The sequence below is a fragment of the Lactuca sativa genome, chromosome 7 (genome assembly GCF_002870075.4).
Source record: "Lactuca sativa cultivar Salinas chromosome 7, Lsat_Salinas_v11, whole genome shotgun sequence".
Lineage (NCBI taxonomy): Eukaryota > Viridiplantae > Streptophyta > Magnoliopsida > Asterales > Asteraceae > Lactuca > Lactuca sativa.
The window spans coordinates 61,884,637-61,904,724 of record NC_056629.2 but is presented as its reverse complement, the minus strand read 5'-3'; the positions used below and the strand labels follow the sequence as shown (position 1 = coordinate 61,904,724).

General features: G+C 35.0%; 1 protein-coding gene across 1 annotated transcript; it reads left to right on the top strand.

Annotated features, from left to right (window-relative positions):
* The first annotated feature begins 5,630 nt into the window (after positions 1–5,630).
* LOC128127259 (uncharacterized) lies at positions 5,631–19,641 on the top strand. The gene is made up of 7 exons (XM_052765707.1): positions 5,631–5,950; positions 6,041–6,400; positions 15,892–15,932; positions 17,669–17,862; positions 17,928–17,993; positions 18,361–19,098; positions 19,386–19,641. The coding sequence occupies exons 1-7, from the start codon at positions 5,631–5,633 to the stop codon at positions 19,440–19,442; spliced, it is 1,776 nt and encodes a 591-aa protein (XP_052621667.1). The 3' UTR covers positions 19,443–19,641.
* The last annotated feature ends 447 nt before the right edge of the window (positions 19,642–20,088 follow it).

The window sequence follows — 20,088 nt, the reverse complement described above, 5'->3', positions numbered from 1 at the left end:
CTGTCGCAAGACTCGAGGCTGTTCGTATTTTTCTGGCTTTTGCAGCTCATAAAGATTTTGATGCTATCAAATGGACGTCAAATGTGCATTCTTAAATGGAGAACTCGAAGAAACAGTATATGTTGAACAACCTCCAGGTTTTATAAACTCTGAGCATCCTGATCATGTTTATATTTTAGATAAAGCTGTATATGGGTTAAAACAAGCACCAAGAGCAAGGTATGCAACTCTTACATCATTTTTGAAGCAATCTAAATTTAAACAAGGTTTAGTTGATCCCACTTTATTTCGAAAGAAAATTGGGAATCATCTGATGCTTGTTCAAATTTATGTTGATGATATAATTTTTGGCTCAACTGACCCTGCTTTATCTAAATAATTCGAAGATTTGATGAAAAGCAAATTTGAAATGAGTATGATGGGCAAAATTAATAACTTTTTGGGTTTAAATATTTGACAAAACAGGGAAGGCATATTCATCAATCAAGAGAAATATACGAAGAATTTGTTGGAAAAGTTTGGAATGACAAATAGCACAAGGTTACGAATACCAATGGCAACGGGCATCAAGCTAACTCCTTCGTTAGATAAATCTGCTGTTGATCTTACTTTATATCGAAGCATGATTGGGTCTTTATTGTATTTAACTGCAAGTAGACCTGATATTATGTACTCGGTTTGTAATTGTGCTAGGTATCAATCAAATCCACGAGAACCACATCTCACAGCAGTAAAGAATATTTTCAGATACTTGAAAGGCACTACTTTGTTAGGATTGTGGTATCCTTCGAAAACAGGTTTCTTTGTACAAGCTTATTCAGATGCGGATCTTGGAGGATGTAGTCTTGATCGTAAAAGCACAACTGGTGGGTGTCAATTGCTAGATGGAAAGCTGGTCAGCTGGCAATCGAAGAAGCAAACATGTGTATCAATATCAACCGCTGAAGCTGAATATGTTGCTGCAGCTGCGTGTACATCACAAATCATTTGGATTCAAAGTCAATTAAGAGATTATGCAATTAATATGAAAAAGATTCCTTTATATTGTGACTCACAAAGTGCAATAAGAATTTGTCATAATCCTGTGCAGCATTCAAAGACAAAGCACATTGCTCTTCGATATCATTTCATCAAAGATCATGTTGAAGAAGGAAATATTGAAGTTCATTTTGTGAAAACAACGGATCAATTGGCAGATATTTTTACAAGCTTTGGATGAAAAAGCGTTTCTTCGGATATTAGATGGATTGGGAATGATTGATGGAAATTCTCTTCAGACCGTTAAAAACGAAGAGTGATAGTCTGAATCATTTGGTGAATGGGTGGAAAGAATGATTAAGTGTTCAGAGATTACTGTTCATGGTCAACGCTTTGAACGCTTCGCATTCGAAAGTTTTTAAATCATCAGAGGTTACTGTTCAGGTCAACGCTTCGAACGCTTCGTATTCGAAACATTTTTAACACATTCCAACTAAGGTTAGATTTTTATATGTTTTTTTTAAAACCTGAAAAAAAAATCAAAAATATTTTCTTTTATTGAAAAATCAAAAATCCAAAAAGATTTTATTTTTGTTCTTTAATTTTGAAAAATCAAAACTACAAAAAGATTTTAATTTTTTTTTGTTCTTTCATTTTGAAAAATTCAAAAATCACAAAAATATTTTTGTTTTCTTTGTTCATTAAACTGTGAGTGTTGAGAATTTAATACAGGACAACAATGCGAAGAGGTCATATATTTGAGTTTCTGTGGGAAGGTATTAAATTTCTTTTACAAACTAGTTAGGATGTCCCTAGAAGCATGCTGCTGTATGTAGACCAAAAGCCTTAACATGACTCTATGTGTGTCAAGAAAGCCTTAATGAAATTCTCTCAAGAAAATTTCTTCCAAATAAGGCTTATATTCGCATAAGTCAAAACGAGCTACCTTACAGTTCTTACACTCCAAAAAAAATTTTGAAAAGATTTGTCCTTGAGGTTTTTGATCAAACCAATCAAAACCTAGACAAATCACAACTCTGTGTTTATGATCTAATATCATGAGTCCGTGATAGAAGTGAAACCCAAAATTTCATAAACCTTAAGGAATTGATGGGGAACAATGTTCCAGATCTTACGAAGCTTTTGCTTCAGTACCTTTTATACTCCAAATCATATTCATTTCTTTTAAGTGATCTTCATCAAACATTCGAAAACTACGATGTTTGTTACCAAATAGATCCAGCATAAATTTTTTTTGAATATGATTTCCGTGTGAGTATATTTTCAAAAGCTTTGTTGCTTTGAATATCATTCGCAACCAAGTTGTCACTGACTATACTGGTCAAACAACTAATTTTGTTTACAATTACTCACCTTATTTTAAGGTTGATATGTAACAAAATTTTCGAAGCCACCCAATGTGTCCAATAAAAGAAACCCTTCGAAACTTCTTTACAAGTTATCGATTGTATTTCACGGGAAACCACACAAGCTGTTAATTATCTCTCTTGATAATTTTCGAAGATATCTTTGCCTGGGATAACATTGTTTTTATGTCAAAGAAATTATTGACATCACGAGTTTTCAAAAGTTTTTTTTTCTTGCTTCTCATCTAATTTCTTTTGGCACACAGCACACACGAAATCCTTGAGGTTTGAGTAACACCAACTTAAACTAATGATTTCGAAACTCTGGCAAATGACTTCGCTTTTTAAACCCCAAAGTGAAAGAGCCTGACCTCAATTCCGAAGGCATCCGACGGTTATAATTCTTTTGGGGAACACCAAACGGTCCTATCTCCTGATGACGTATGATGAAGGATAAGCGTGTAAGGCGTATTGACAGTTACGCTTGTTACTTTTTGATGAGTGCATTCCGAGTTTCAAGGTGCCATGTCAGCAAGCATTTAATGCATCTCGCTTCAAATTCAAAAATTCTAGGGTTACATATAAAAGGGCAAGTTACAACTTCATAATCCTTTACGCGATCAAACTTTCAGAAAAACAAAAACTTTCTCTGCAAATCATCTTCTTCACACAGTTCTTTTCTTCAACTCATCTACAATGGCAGCTACTTCATCACCAACCACAGACGAGGTCATCAGTGTTCCAATCTTGAAGATCCAGGGTTCAAACTATCAAGTAGAATCGGATTTGTCGAAATATCCGGAAGAACTACAGATGCTGGTGGTTGCTTTACAGAACTCTGTTCTGTCTAAAGCCATGTTCCAATCATTTGATGCACCAATGTCATGGTTATCGAAGGTCGGTTCTACAGCTTCCTACAACAAAGAAACCGTGTGCGTGGAATTCACCATGGTTACTGATACGCGAATTAGGGTTTCCAAAAGATTGTTTTGCAAGATTTTGGGAATTCCAAATTCTGGTCCATACGATGAACTCACGTCTTCGCAAGTAGTATACATGTTCAATGAGATGGGTCACCAACCTCCATTGACACGTATAAGTGATTTCAAGAAGTCAGGTCTACCAACCATTTGGAATTTTTTATTTGGCATCTTCCTCAAATGTCTTACTGGAAGAACGGTGGGGTTAGACAAAGGAAGAATGGATGTATACGCAATGGTTGCAGGGATATACTATGACTTACAGGTGGATTACTCTGAGCAGTTGTGGACAGAGTTTATTACAAGCATTTCGAAGACGAGTGCCAAACAGGGAATTTCTTGTGCCAGATATTTGAGTTTGATTGTCCAATATGTATATCAGAAGGAAAAGATCGAGGTACCGGATTACGAAGAAAAAGCAGTATTCCACATGTACGGGAGTCCGAAGGAAGTACATGACGATCCCGCAATTTTTACCTCAATAGCCAGAATTCCAGATGCAATGTTAAAGAAGGTGGATCCTACGAACAAAGTGTTGGTGTCATACTTACAATCAATTGACACAACAGTTGTGCCTGGGATGTTACAACATGAAGTCAAGAAAAAGTCGAAGAAGTCCAAGAAGACGGAAGGGGACTCTTCGGAAAAAGGGGTGAAAGACGAACAAAATCAGGCACTCATTGTTACTTCTACAACTGTCGAAGAGGTGTCTCCGGTCTTGACATCAGTTGCTGATACACCAGTAATTGAAGCCTCTCCATCAAAGGAAACGATTCCTTCGAAGACGGGAGTTTTTCGAAGAATCAAGATCAAGCGAAAGTCTCAGTTGGTGAAGAAAACGCAGGTTACTCACCAAGGGGTTACAGTTCGTGAAGTTCCAGCTCCTGTGTCTCCATCTTCGAAAAAGAGAAGGGCTGAAGAAATGGCTAAGTTCTTGAAGAAAACCAAACGTGTCGAAGATGAAGAACGTGTGCCTGAAACCCCTGAAGATGATATTCCAAAAGAAGTCGAAATCTTTCAATCTACTGAGATTTCGAAACCTGCTGACGTCAAGATTCTAGAATCAACGACTCTAGCACAGGTTACTTCTACCATCGATTCTCCTACATTCCAATCTATCATGGATCAACCCTTCACCACCATTTTCTCAACACAATCCACTGAACCACCACATCCTTCATCACCTATTGCTGAAACAATGGCAATTGATGAAGAAACCGACAACGAAGGGTTTGGGGGAACTTTCGAAGACCTTTCTTTTGATAAAACAGAAGAAGATTTTCCGGATCATATGCTAATGACGATGCAGCAGTTCAAGATTTTGAATTCCAAATTGAATTCAATCTTGCAATCTCAAGCAGATGTCGGAAGTGCTGGAATCAATCTTTTGGAAGTTGATTCATTGATGAAGGAGATGGAAAACAGGCTGCTATCGAAGACTTCAGGGCTCATTCGTGATTCAGAAAGCCGGATTTTAGAGAAGACTGATCAGTCTGATAATTCTACTGAGAATAGAATCAATTCTCTTAGAACTGATTTCCTGAAGGAAGTTAAAGATTTGAAGATGGTTACGAAGGAGCGTCATGTGCTCTTCGTACAGGAGGTGAAGAAGGTTAGAGAGGATGTGAATATGCAGATTAGAGAACTTCGTGAAGAAATGACGAAGGAAGTTCAAACTATTCACCAGGGGTATGATTCTGCACATCAGAAGATTGACATCATTTGTGATGCAGTTGTTCAGTGTGTCAAGATGTTTGAACAGCTCAACCCACAGATGATTTCTCTTTCAGCAACTGAAGTTCAACATTTCGGAGAGTTGGTGAATCTACTGAAGGAACTCAAAGAAATCTCTTCGAAATCCTCTTCTTCGATTATCTCTCAAGAATTTCTATCTCAGAAATTTCTTCATTTCGAAGCCATTCTTCAAAAGCATCTTACTCCGCTACTTCGAATCTCAAGCCTATTGCCAAGTGTATCAGATGCCCCACCTACTGTCACAGGGGTGCAAGGGGGAGAAAAGAGTGTTCAAGCAAAGGCTGGGGAACATGAGATGAAACCAGAAGATTCGAAGGCTCCAGTCAAACCAACAATTGTTTCAGCTGCTCCAGTCATTTCGACTGTGACTACAACGGTTCCGATTCCAAGACCTAGTACAAAAGGTATTGTAATTGGGAATGTTGTTTCTTCGAATGTTTCTTCATCAAAGGGTGCAGCTCCTTCGAATGTGAAAGACAAAGGAAAAGGAGTCTTGATTGAGAAGACAAACAAAGAAAAGAAAGCTGAGGTGGCAGCTGAAGTGGAATGAATGAGGCATGTGGAGAGCATTATGCGACAAAGAGCTCTTGAAGGTTCGAATGTCGACAAGGGAGATCCTTCGAAAGTTTTCAACTATGAAACTATCGAATCAAGAGTGATGTTTGACCATATGTACTCTTTTGAGAAGATTCCTAAGAAGAGTTATGTGGTGACAAACACTGATTATGGGCAACTCGACTTTCCGATTAATGAGATGATGTTCGTCATGCCACAGTTTAAAGCAGAGTCAAAGAATATGGATGTCAAAGAAGGAAAGAAGATGAAAATTCGATTTCATGCTGTGTTAGCTAAAGCTCAAGAAGAAGTATGGTACTTGGAGAAGATTAAGAAGGTGATATCCATAAAAAAGGATGTCATTTTCGAAGGAAAATTTCAAAACTTGAAGTATGTGGTGACAAGGGCAAGTGGGAAGATACAAGAGTTCACAATAGCTGACTTTCCATTGATGAACACGTATGATCTCATCAATGTTGCACTGATTCTCAAAGACAAGTCCTTTTCTTATCTCCAAGAAACAGAACATGATGTCTTCAGTCTTGGGTGTAGGCATATAAAAGTTTTCTTGGAAAATTATTTCGAATGCCTAGCTCAAACTGATATCGAGCTTGCTACTGTCAAAGGCATCGACATCACTGCTCCAATGGCTACTACAAAGAAGCAGGTGGAATTGAAGAAATACAAAGACGGAGAAATTTGTTTAAAGCCGTTGGGGATAGTCTTCGCTGGAAAAGACAAAGCTGGAAGGGCCAAGAGATTCTTGTTTCAAACCTCTGAAGTAGAAAGATATACAAACTCGCAATATACGAACTTAATTGTTCGTATGAATCATTGCAAGAAGAATTCAAAAGGAGACAAGAAGGAGATAAAGAAAGTTATCTCTTGGTACATGGAAATTCGAAGAGTACTGATGTATGCTGTACAACTACTTACTTCATGAAGACTTCGACCTTTATTCCAAAGGAGGAGATTGTTAGGGTTTGTATTGTAATATGTCGAAGTATTGTTTTTGTTACGAAGGGTTGTTAGTCTTCGTAAGTTGTGTCTTTGAATGTAACTTTATATTTACTAAGGCATTTTAACGAAGCTTTATTGTCTAGTCCTTAGTATTTTATTATGCTTTTGTACGCCTATAAATAGGAGTCTGTACGATGTGAAAAAAAAAACTTTTCACACACTTTACATAGAATTCTGTTATACTCTGTAAATCAGAAAGCATAATATGAGCTGATCAAAGATTATATTTACTCTCTTGTTCATCGTGATTCTTCTTTCTTAATTCTTACATAAAGTGATCTTTAAACTCGATTACAAATCTCATCAAAAATACTTCATAATAATGTGTTAGAAGAAAATGACTACACACTCACCTGATCAGAAGATGATCAGACAGCACTACGGCTTGCAGAAGTAGTGTTTCTCTGTAGATCTGGAAGATCTTCACAAAAACCGGGCTCCTCGCGGGCAGGGCTTCGGCTCGGAAATAACGCTCTTCGGGATCCTCGGGGCTTCGGATCTTGCTTAGGGGATCGGGAATGATACCGGGGCTTTGGGATATGATTGGCACGCAAATCGAGGCAAAAACTAGAGAGAAGAAAGAGTTTGAACAAGAGAAAATGGCTGATCTCAGTTTCTATTTATAGGCTGCTGGGTCTGGGATTACGTTGGGCGTAATTTCCTCAATTACGCTGGGTCTAACTTGGTTACGCTGGGCGTACATCGACGTCACTGCATGTGTCATTTGGTGGCACTCGAGTATTGGTCAGACAACTTGCACCCTTCTGAGTACGCTGGGCGTACTCAAATTACGCTCGGCGTAATTTGACTCGTCAAACTTCTAAATTGCGTAACTTTCGCATACGAGCTCCGTTTTCGACGTTCTTTATATCCACGCGTAGGTGAGACCATACTCTACAACTTTCAGACTCCATCAGCTAATTTTTACTTTTATTTTTATTATTTATTTATAGAAGGCCGGGACAGGAAAACTTCGTTATAAATTCATAACTTCTTCGTCCGACGTCCGTTCTCGCCTAACTTTTCATCGTTTCGCTACTAACAAAAAGATCTTCGATTCTCGTTTAGATTGTTTCTGCTAAAAACCGCTCGATCTCAAATCGAGTATTCGGGCTGCATACTGCCAAGTCGAAACTTCAGAAAATCATAACTTCCTCATACGAAGTCAGATTTAGACATTCTTTTTATGCACACTCTCGGTCTAACGTATTTACGACTTTCATTTAGATCGCTAAGGCCAAATATCGCTCTAACGTAAATTCACTATTTACGTCGCGCTGTGTCGGGTCAGTTCTGTTGCGAAACTTCAACAGGTCATAACTTCTTCGTTATAACTCGGATTTCTGCATTCTTTATATCTTCGGAATCCTTGTTTCGACCACTACATCTTTATGCAAAGATATTGGGCTTATCTCAAACTTTAAATTTGACGCTTATTTTATTCTTAATTCATTAAATCATAATAATTAAGAAAATAAACAGATAATTCACATAATTCATATAATACTCAAATATTTCATCATTAATACTTCAAAAAGAGTTACAAGGGTTAACCTAGACTATTACATCAATAATAATGTCTAGTCTGGAAACGTGGGCGTTACAATCATGCATGCTTTCATGTTATTGATTCATAATTGTTATAAGTGTTGTGATTACAAGGCTCCAAAATTCGTAATTGTGACATCATTACTGCTAGATTTTAGTCTAATATTTATTGCAACTATCTACGAGCTTTATTGTATTATAAGTGTTAAAAAATAATTTTCAACCACTATTTATAGACAGGGGCAGACATGAAACACTAGAAGGTAGTACTATTTTGGCATTATAGCACTTCTAAAATCCAACAACCCTATGCGGCCCTTCAAACCAGATTCCCCATACCGTGAGTAGTTAAAAGATATTATAATAACACTTTGTATATTATATTTTATAGTATATATTGTTTATAAGTTCATAATAACGATATTGAACTTAAACATAAGCTATACTTAAAGTAGGGTAAACATAACTCACTTACTAGGAGGTTTGGTTAGGAACCGGGCTCTGCGGGGGCAGAACTTCCGAGCTGAAAGCTCTTCTTCTCGGAGCCTTCTAGCGCTCCAGGAATCGCCTCTTAGCACTTGGGAAGTACTAGAGGTTGGGAAGGGTTTAGAGATAAGTTTGAGAGAGAAAGAAGGGTGAAGATGTGAATAATAGGCCTGTTGACGATGCCTTTATATGATACCACATACCATACATATCATTGGGCATTTGGGCCTAGACCGCATGTTGGGCCCAACCCATAATAATAGGCCTAGTCCTTCCTAATTAATAGACCCAGCCCAACATACAAATAGGTCTAGCCTATCATATCATTAGCCTAGCCCAACATACAATGGGCCTAGCCCAATCATATAAATGGGCCTAGCCTACATCCATGCCAATGGGCCCAACCCAACATACAATGCAAGAGCCACAAAGTCAGTTATGATCCTACACAACACATTCTAGTGGGTCGGCATTGGTGCCTTCGACCCACGAGTACAGTGAAGAGACTCACCTCGAACTAAAGATAACTGAATCACACCCATGCGGCTGATACAAGGGCTCCTCATAGTGAACATATCCAAAATCATCCTTAATCAATAATTAAGGTAATAAACCATATTCAAAGGTCCGAATCATATTCTATAATGCTAAGGGGTAAAAGACCATTTTACCCTTCCCTTACTTGACCCATCTAACCATGACCCAAACCCAAAATGACCCAAGGCCCAAAATGGCCTTCGGGTGAGTATGCCCATCGTACCACCCCATTATGCCCAGAGTGTTGGGCTTCAGCAGATAAGAAGTTGGGCTAAACCTGTTACGCTTAACATACCAGGAGGGTAGGCCCAACGTACTCCGTTGCTTCCCAAACTCAACTTTAAGCTCTTAATGCTAAAAAACCTTTCTTCCAATTCACATATCTAACTCTAAGGGACATCTTAAGTCATAAATTTCCTAACTTTATGACTTTTCATGGCTTAATGGAGTCCAAACCAAAGCCCTAGATTCATATCTTCACCAAAGGACCACTAACTCATGAATGGAAGAGATGTACACATCAAGATTCGATTTTTATGACTTAGTGACCTCAAAAAAGACTATAAATGAGGCTCAAAGGTTCAGGAGTAACTTCTACTCACAAGATCCAATCCATGGGACGAAAACATGCTTAAACATAACCCAAAACTAGATCTACACTAAAGATCCATAAAGTTTGAAGCTTTATACCTCCAGAAGCTTGCAAAGATGATAAAAGTGTTGGATCTCCAAGCTCTAGCCACAACAATCCGAAAAGATGAACTGCTCCTTCCTCCACAAGGCACCAAGAACACTTTAAAGGTCCAAAATCTAGCTCTAAAATATTAGGGTTTTGAAACTAGGGTTGGGGAGGATCGAGGTTGTAAATAAGAAGGGTTTCTAAGGGGTTAAGGTCTTTAAATAGGGTCAAAGACCCAAAAACTAAGGTTTAGGAGCTACATGAGTACGCTCAGCGTACATGACATGTACGCCTATGTATTCAAGGATGATCACGTCGCCTTTAATGATGTACACCCAATGTACATGCCACGTATACCCAACATACACACAAATTCACATTCTTATCTTAACTTCCAACGGGCATAACTTCTTCGCCCCAACTTCATTTTCGAAGATCTTTATATGCTCAAAAAGTTATTGAAGATCCCCATAAACCTATCTCATTACTATTGACTAAAACCATATCAAACTAAGATTCTTAATTCATGCAAGAAGCCCGAAACATCACTTCTTCCTATATTACCCCTTTGACTCCAAAACACGAATCGAGGGCTTGGATCACATAACATATATTACCCACATCCAGTTGGGTCTAAACCTTTCCTCCCTTAAAGCCCAAAGCCATATGATAATCGATCTTCAGATCACGACCCCGAATTAATAAATGAACCGAAACATGGTGTTACAATCAAACTATGTGTTTTTAGCTTGTATTGCTACTTACTTGTATAGGTTTTCTACTTTATTTGTATTATATGTCTTTCACTTTTTTATTCTCATATAGTTCTTAAAATCCTTACCATTGTTTGCCTTTATTGCTTTTTTATTTTCTTCCATTGTAGACTAAGTTTTTCATGTGCAAATCTTCACCCAACATAGATTCGAGTTCACTTTCACCTTTCCTCTCTTATGAAAGAGGTCATCTTCGAAACCAATCACACTACCTGAATGGTTTCCTACTTATTACCTTCCTCTCACCAAATTCTAACAGGATTGAGATAATGTTGTTGCTATGGGTGATATTTTCATAACATTATTTTATTATGTCTAACATCTTGAACATGTACTAACATCTTGAATGACCCAAGATCTTGAACAAGCCAACATCTTGGGATTACGATCGTATTTTAATGTTCATTTAAATTGATATTGCCATATTTATACCTATTTTTAGGCAATATTTAAGTACATTTTTATTAACAAGTTGATAATATGTTTAGAATAATGGTACTTATGACTTTAAATTGTTATTTTCAGTCAATTAAAAGGATTTTCGAAGAGAGGGACCAAAAGTGACAATATGTAGAACATGGGAGACTTGGAAGACAAGAAATGAATAAATCCACGAAAGTTACTAAACCCACGACGTGGCATGAGGATTCTAGAAGATAAAGATCACGATTCGGAGGAATCCTTGCCCGGTACGGATAACTTGGAGCCCACGACGTGGCCTGGATAGCCACGACGTGGCGCGGGATTTTGGAGTCTATTTAAGTGTTCCTGATCATTACGAGAGGGAGCACTTTTGGGCTGAAGGAAGGAGTTCTAGAAGGCGATTTGGAGCGAAAGAAAGGTTCTGGAAAAGGTTTTCAACACCAAAAAGAGTAAAGGTCTATATTTTAGTTAATTAAGAACATGTTTTCTATTACTTCAATTTGTGTTGGTTTATTAGTTGCTAGGATGAGCAGCTGAATCTAGCTACTCTTGTTTAGCTAGATGAAGCTTCCAACTTATGAATAGCTCAATTTTTATGGATTAGGTTTAGTTGGTAAATATTGCTTGTGTTTGATTGGTATTACCTAGCATGCTTATGTTTGTTTTTCTAATTGCTTGATTGCATGTTCTGTGTAGCTTAGTGACCATTAACTGCATGAACTTGTTTACCTAATGATTTAGTGAACATTGAATTGTTAGAGCTAGGATTGACCAATCTTAGTTATTAATTAGAGTAAATAAGCTTAGCTGTGCTAGAGAACGTGTATTGTGACTATAATTGCGTTTATATAACAAATCTTACATAGCATATTTACATTCATAATTAGTTCTGTGTTTAATTATGTGTGAACATACATGGTTTGACATGAATTAGTTAATTATTGGTAAAGTTAGAACTAAATTACTAATACAACTAAAAACCAACTTAATAATCCGTAATCATTAGCTAGCCATAAGGAAGAAGTGGATTCAAACTAAACAAGAGTGTGTTTTTACTTATTGAATTTGATTTAAGTTCGTCTGATCTTGTAAAATCAGATAAAACCCCTTTTAAACTTGTTAATAATTAGGTTAATTTAATAGTAAGTAAATTAATTAGTACCACAGTTCCCTGTGATCGACACCCGACTTACCTAAGCTATACTGTAATCTGACTAGGTATACTGCCTATAAGTGCATAGATAGTCTAAGTTTGTTAGGTTATAAATATTAAAATTAGTGGATACTTTTGTGCACATCATTAAGCTATCTAGGACTAAATACTTATCTCACAAGGCATGGACTAAGTCAACTAATCATGTCGTCAACAAGAATAGACATTAAGTCTCACCAAAAACCGGGTCAAGCAAAAATCAAAGAACTTCCCAAGATTTTAGGAAATTTTGTTATGTCTACATTGTATATAAAGACAAGTTCATCATTATACACTCACAATTCACACTCTCACTCCCACTTTCTCTCTGGACATTCTTGACATTGTCACCTCCCGATGTTTTTGTGTCGGAGATCCTAAAGGATTAAAGCTTTCCCCGTACATCTTTGTGTCTTTGCATTTATTTATTTTTGGAAATGGAACTTCCCTAATGATGGTTTTGGGCTAGCTTTCATGCACTAACTAATCCCCTGTTTTAAACATGAGGCTATGTCTCATGTCTTGGAGTCACTACAAACGAATCTCCATGGCCACAAGGGATGAGTAGTACCAGGATTTGAACATGGATTAATAAGTTATCAACCATATCTTCCATATGTCTTACCAAGTCACCACAAACACATTTTTGAGTATATTTGCATCAACACTCTTTTCTTAAAACTTCTTTACAATAATGCATACTTTGGACACACAACATTCATCTTGAAACATACTACCGAATTATACACTTTTTGAGCACTTAAAAACATTTATGAACATTTCTTTAGTGTTATATAATCGTAACATTAACTTTGTCTCAATCACAAAACTTGAATTTCGAACATTTTATTATTCAGAACCTTGATTATCAATATTTACAATTAATCACCGATCCAAACATCTTAGGCCAACTCAAGACATGACCGGTCCTGAGGATTTAAATATCCTCAAATGCTCTGGACGAGCTAGAAAAAAAAAGGTAAGTCTTATATATATAATAAAAATTGGGCTCCAGAAAAAAAATTAGACTCTATGCGGCTACCTACTTTGTCCCTCTTAAGCACCCCAATGGCTCAAGATCTTAAGCATTTTTCCAAATCTTAAACATTAAACAATTTTTTTTCACAAAATATCTCACCCCACCTGTTAATTTAATTACAAAATTAGTTTATTAAATTCGACCAAAACAATTTTCATTCTATCTCTAAATATTATTAAAAGAGAAACCTTATGACATCATCTTAAATAATCTGGACCCTTAATTGTATTTCAATCTTATTTTTTCCACCATTAGATCAAATTACTGACATCATCTTCCTCATATGAAATGTATTTAATTCCAATAAATGCTTTCCAATCGTTAAACAATAACTTACATTCGTTGAAATGGAATGTATTTAATTCCAATAAAAGTTTTCCATATTTTAAATCTTGAATTTCCGGTTATAAAAATTTTAATATGGTTAATTTTAAAAACATATTACTAACAAAATCATTTCAATCAAGACATTAATATCAACCACTAATATAAATTCGTTTATATTAGTAAACTATTAATATAAAATCTATTTTTATTAGGAAATCATTAATACCAATAAATCTTATTCAAATTATCACATACATATACGATTCATTTTTGAATCCGCGGTTCACAATTATTTTCAATTGTTTCTTTTTTCAAACCTTCTTCTACAACATCATTCTTATTGCTTATAACTTTCATCATCATTCTCTGTTTCAACACATTTGCTCTTGTGCACCAGAAGGTCAGTACCTTTTTTCGTTTTTTATATTTTTTTCGATTATTTTTTTGTTCCTATATCAAATATGTATTCACATATTTCGATTTTCTTTGTCACAAATTACATGAAATCAGTTAACTACTTTTCGGAAACTTTTCAAATAAACACAAAAAGATATTACGTACCTTTAACAAAACATAAATTAACTATCTTGGGAACTGACATTAATTATGAAAATGTTACTTTTATATATTAGAGGTGATTATGATTTTTTTTTTTAATTTTTATGTCATAAAAATCCGGTTAATTTTGGCATGATTTTAAAATATCATTGAAATTATACCAACCTACTTTTTTTTTATCTTTATATAGTAACAATAAAATTTATAAATTTACACAACAAATATACATACTTCGAATTTTGTAATATTATTATACTTTACAAAATACAACTTCCTACAAAATAATTTCCGCCAGTAATTTCATCCATAATTTCACCAAATTTAAATTTGTATTTTCTTTATATGAATTTTTTTAATGATCGTGATTTTTTTCCTCCAAAAATATATCAAGCATTTACATCTTAGATAATGCTGCCCCATTATAATTATTAACTTCCAAAAATATATCCGTTTAATAAGGAATTTGATTTAATGAAGGAAGTAAATGTTAATTAAAACGAGATATATATTCCATAATTACTACACGAGTATTAATATCAAGGTCTAAACATTAAGCATTTTTAAAGTGAAATTTCAAAATACATACAAACGATGATGTTGTACAATGAAATATAAAATTGAATAGACTGAAAAAAAACTATTAAGACAGTCAATTTTGAAAATAATATAGTTATGAAAAATTATAAAGTATGATAAAAATTATAAGATATTAGGAGATTTGTAAAAAAAAATACAATTAGTAAAAGCGTTACGGTTATTAGAAAAAATAAGAGATTTAAGATTAGTAAAAATACAATATATATATATATATATATATATATATATATATATATATATATATATATATATATATATATATGTTTAAAGACAAAATTGCAAGAATGGTCCCTGTGGTATGTCAAAACTAGCAATTTTGGTCCAAAATGGGTTTGGCTCGCAAGGATGGTCTAATAGTTTCGTTTTGTTGTGAGTTTGGTCCTATTTGTTTTGAACTTTTTTGTAAAGACGATTTTACCCCTTATTACTTTATTTTTCAATCTCTCTCTTTCTTAATGACGATCCCCATTACAAATCCCGCATCCACGATCTTCTAGATCGTGGATTCAAGAGGTAACAACAAAAGTTCTAAAATTTCATCAATTTGTGTCATCAGATCGTGGAGGGTTTAGTAGTATGTTTCTTATGATTCAAAACTTGACGTGAATTCATCCACGCGATTCTCGATCCCCCCTAATGCCTCCGATTTTACCGACGAAGGAGACAAAGGATAAACGAATTGAGTTCAGAGCTCCGTTGTGGATCGCGTTTTTGATCGTTGTGTGATGGGTTGAGGAGTTTGGGAGAACAGATTTGACCCGCTTCACCTCAAGAACATGTGTTCATTATCCCTCGTCCTGACATAATCATCAACATCGCAACACCCAAACCATCACCATCTCATCCCAAAACCGTCACCTGCTTCACCTCTAGAACATGTGTGCATGTGTGTCTTGAATCGATTTTTTGCTGAATAGATTTTCTGGTGGATTTGAGAGGCGACGACTAGGGCTAAGCTGAAAGTTTGCTCAATTTTAACTCTGACCGATATGCATATCCTTCTCCTTGATCGATATGCAGTGAAACAAGAACATGACTTCTTTTCTTTTTCTTTTTTTTATATTTTTGTTGGTGTAGTAAACAACAACAGGGGATGTCGATTATTAAAGTTTATGGAGGTGGGTGAAGAAGATGATGACTAGATGGAGCAATAAAGGTGTTCTTCCATGAGTGGCCAACATCTATGAGGTGATGAACTTGAAAAAACAGGTGTTCTTCCATCTGATAATTAGGGATTTAACGACCTTGGTGTTTAGAATAACATATTAGCGATTTGGGGCTAGGATTTACAATCAAGGAGTTGGTAAGATCATGAGGATAAAGCAGCTTCATAACAAGAGTGGAGATGAATGTGATTGTGAATCGATTGTATGTGAGTTTACAAAAGGTTAATGTGAATTTAAATGTGTGTTTATCTACTTTTAGGGTTTTTGTCTATTTTTTCTGAGAGAGAGAGAGAGAGAGAGAGAGAGAGAGAGAGAAAGAAAGAAAGAATCGCATAGATGAATTCATGTCAAGTTTTGAATCATAAGAAACATACTGCCAAACCCTCCACGATCTGATGACACAAATTGATGAAATTTTAGAACTTTTGTTCTTACCTCTTGAATGGATGCGGGATTTGGAAAGGGGATCGTCATTAAGAGAGAGAGAGAGAGGGGGGAGGGAGATATTTTGTTTTTGTTTTATTTTTAATTATGTTTTAATTGTTGGTAATAACACAAAAATGAAAAATAAAATAATAAGGGGTAAAATCGTCTTTACAAAAAAGTTCAAACCAAATTGGACCAAACTCGCAACAAAACGAAACTATTGGACCATCATTGCGAGCAAAACTCATTTTGGACCAAACTTGTTAATTTTGACATACCACAGGGACCATTCTTGCAATTTTGTCATGTTTAATTTAGGTAACATAATTATGGAATGAACCTCTGATTAAAATGTTTATAATTATATAACAATATCATAACTATATGAGACGAGGAAGGTCGTTCAAATAATAAAACAAAAAATGTTGTCTATAAAGAGGTCCTTCGATGATTACAGATATTTATCGTTTTCAATGTATTTTCTACACATTTCAATAATACCAATAACCATATATTTTTTTTATAATCATTATGCAATATCTATGTTGGGGAATTTCGAATTGGGTTATAGGAAATCTGGATCACAAACAGGAATCTTGTGATACACTTTCCTTGTTTGATATTTCGACCCTAATTGTCGTGGGTATCACGAAATCCAAACTAGGATAATTCCTGAAGAAACGATTCTGATTTTAGGCACAAAACACAGAATCAATTTTGAGAGAGAATAAAGAAGAAAGCGTTTTTCCGTTTTTCTGTGTTTCAACCAAGTCGTTATGTTTCCCGGATTTATCCACTCAACGGATAAATGAGAACAATTTACATCTTTTAGAAATGACAGATTAGTCCTTGAATTTGCATCTCTAAAGAATGACAGATTAGTCCTTGTACTGTAGATCAGGGTTCGGTACGAACAATGTTTAGTAAATACAAGTGTGCACTCCCACACCTCTTAACTTGTATTATAACTAAAACACTATTCTTGAAACACTTGTTAAATCCATTACACTAAAATATATTTGGTGACTAAATCACCAATAATCTATAGACAATTATATATATTTTTATGTGTTTTCTGCGTTTAAGATGAATATAATCTAGTAAAATAGTAAAGTACTATGAATCCCGCTAGATAATTTTGCAATAAGTATAATAGTATAAAATTCGTGATAATTTGGTAAAAAGAAAAATAGTTGCACTTTCTTTCCCCAAATAGTTATGTTTACAATTTTCTCATTTTTATAACTTGCTCGATAATTAAGCAAAAATAAAAATAAATAAACGGAGAGAAAGATGCGGAGTACACACCAAGCGCACAATAACAATCCAACCTTCCTCAAACAAGTCATTTGTTTCCTCATTACTTCTTGTGCTGTTGGCAACATCCTCCCACAATTCCTGTTTCTTCGAACAACAACAACGCTGCTATCAGCAACAGCAAACTCGCATTCAGAAGGTATTACTACCATCAATCATGAATCTGCTTTACGATTTAATAGATTCTCATTACTTTCTTTTCAGATTGCGATTGTGTTCTGCGTTTTAATCGATATATCAACTGTGCCGATGCCCACACCTATGTTTCTTGTATGATGTTTCATGTTCGTTTTTGAAAATTTTATTCGTTATAAGTTCTAGCATCTCTTGATTATCTATAATGTCATTCGATTTATTATGTTTAAGACTTCGTAGTGATGCTTGGTCTTGTTTTAAGTTCGTCAGTGAATCAATTGCATATAGCGATTTAATCGTTTCCGATTAGTTTCTTTTGAGATTTCGATTGTATTCTTCGTTTCAAAAATCGATGTATTAACTGTTCTGACGCTAATCTCTACGTTTCGATGATTTAAATTGACATATGAACTATCCTAATACCTTCGCCTAAGTTCTGATCTTATGAATTTCGACTAATCAGATAAAAATCTGACTTATGTTTGGAATTTGTTTCAAACAGATTCGAAGGACTACAATTTGGGACAGAAGACAAATCTTATACATCATGAAATACAAGAAAGGAAGTATCGTGGAGGTGTTTGTGAATGACAAATTTAGTCACCATTCATGGCGTTGTGCTAAGATATTTTCCAACAATGGAGACAATTATACTGTGAGTTATGATATCTACCCTGGTTTCACCAACAAAGAAGATGTGCAACAAATATCTCAGAAATCCATTCGACCTTGTCCCCCTCTATTAGAACTCCCAGAATCTTGTGTTCCTGGTGATGTAGTTGAAGTCTTTCACAATCTTTCATGGAAGATGGCAATTGTTTTGAATGCTTTGAATATGGAACAATTTGTTGTAAGATTAGTTGGATTTTCTCAAGAGCTCAAAGTAACCAAATTAGAACTCCGTGTGCCACAATCTTTTCAAAATGGTGAATGGATTGTTATTGACAAGTTTAAGACATTAAACTCGAATTCTTGTAAAGTTGAAAGTGTCATGAGTTCTAGTGACAGTTGTAGCATTAATAGCTATAATGGATCTGATTGTTTTGAAGATATTGAAAGGCGTGATAGTGATGCAGAGTCTGTTTGTGAAATGGAAGATGATGATGATGATGATGATGATGATGATGATGGGTGTGTGTCATTGGAGGATGAAATCCATAGACTTGAGTTGAATGCATATCGATGCACAATGGAGGCATTACATGCATCGGGACCTTTAACATGGGAAAAAGAAACAATGGTAACAAATCTTCGTATGTTGCTTCATATATCAAATGATGAGCATTTGATTCAGATTAAAAACTTAATTTCTTCAGCTAGTAGTAATACTTGTAATAGATGACAGTCAAAATGGATAAAAAAATAAATGTTTTTCACTCTCGTTCTCTTGGTAAATTGAGTTATCTTCACATAATTGTAAAAAGTATTTGTACATTTTTGCTTCTATTGTTATAATTAAAAGAACTTCTGGTTTTTCGTTTTTGAACAGCATCTATGAATTATTGATGCTTGCCCTTTATTTTCCAGGGCCAAAGTAGTGGCTTGCTTGCTTGTACACCTTTTGCTTCTGCATCAGTAAGTTGATGTTGGACAAATGTGACACGTGCAGAATCAGTTGATGTTGGAAAAAGGTTTTACTTTAGGTAAAAATACAGTTTTTTTTTACTTGGCATTGTTGTTATCTTTGCTTATTGGTACAGGACATGATATGACATGACAAGAAGACATGACAAAACATTGAATAACATAACATAAACAGAATATGACGTATGATGTTTGATATGTGTAGGACTAGGAGTGACATTTTGTATTCCATCCAAAAAACCAAAAAGAAAAAGTGAAATATAGGATATGGACTCGTCTGTGCAAAAGACATGAATGCCCTTATTCTCAAGATGATTCATGTTTGAGAAAGTAGGGTTACATTTGGGAAAATAGATTTAAAAAAAATATGGCAGTTTTGTAAAAGCTTGGGATTTACTTACACATCTGATTTTGTAAACCGTATATACTTGGTGTTTGCAAACCTATAAATTGATTTTGTTTTTCTTTGTAAATTGTTAAAGTTTATCAAAATCGATTTTATAATGTGTAATTGTTGTTTATAAAATTATGTAAAGAGACTATGTAATAGTTAATGGTTAAATATTAGATAATCCTTTGTAATAAGACTTGTTGCAAGATAAAGCGTTTTTCCATAAACAAGAAAGGTATGATAAAACTTGATTTT

What these genes read in the sequence shown, in the direction of transcription:
- LOC128127259 (XM_052765707.1), top strand. Translation starts at nt 5,631, where the DNA reads ATGAGGCATGTGGAGAGCATTATGCGACAAAGAGCTCTTGAAGGTTCG. An exon ending in AGCAAACTCGCATTCAGAAG is followed by an intron (nt 17,863 to 17,927) that starts GTATTACTACCA and finishes CTTTCTTTTCAG; the next exon opens with ATTGCGATTGTGTTCTGCGT. An exon ending in TGCCCACACCTATGTTTCTT is followed by an intron (nt 17,994 to 18,360) that starts GTATGATGTTTC and finishes TGTTTCAAACAG; the next exon opens with ATTCGAAGGACTACAATTTG.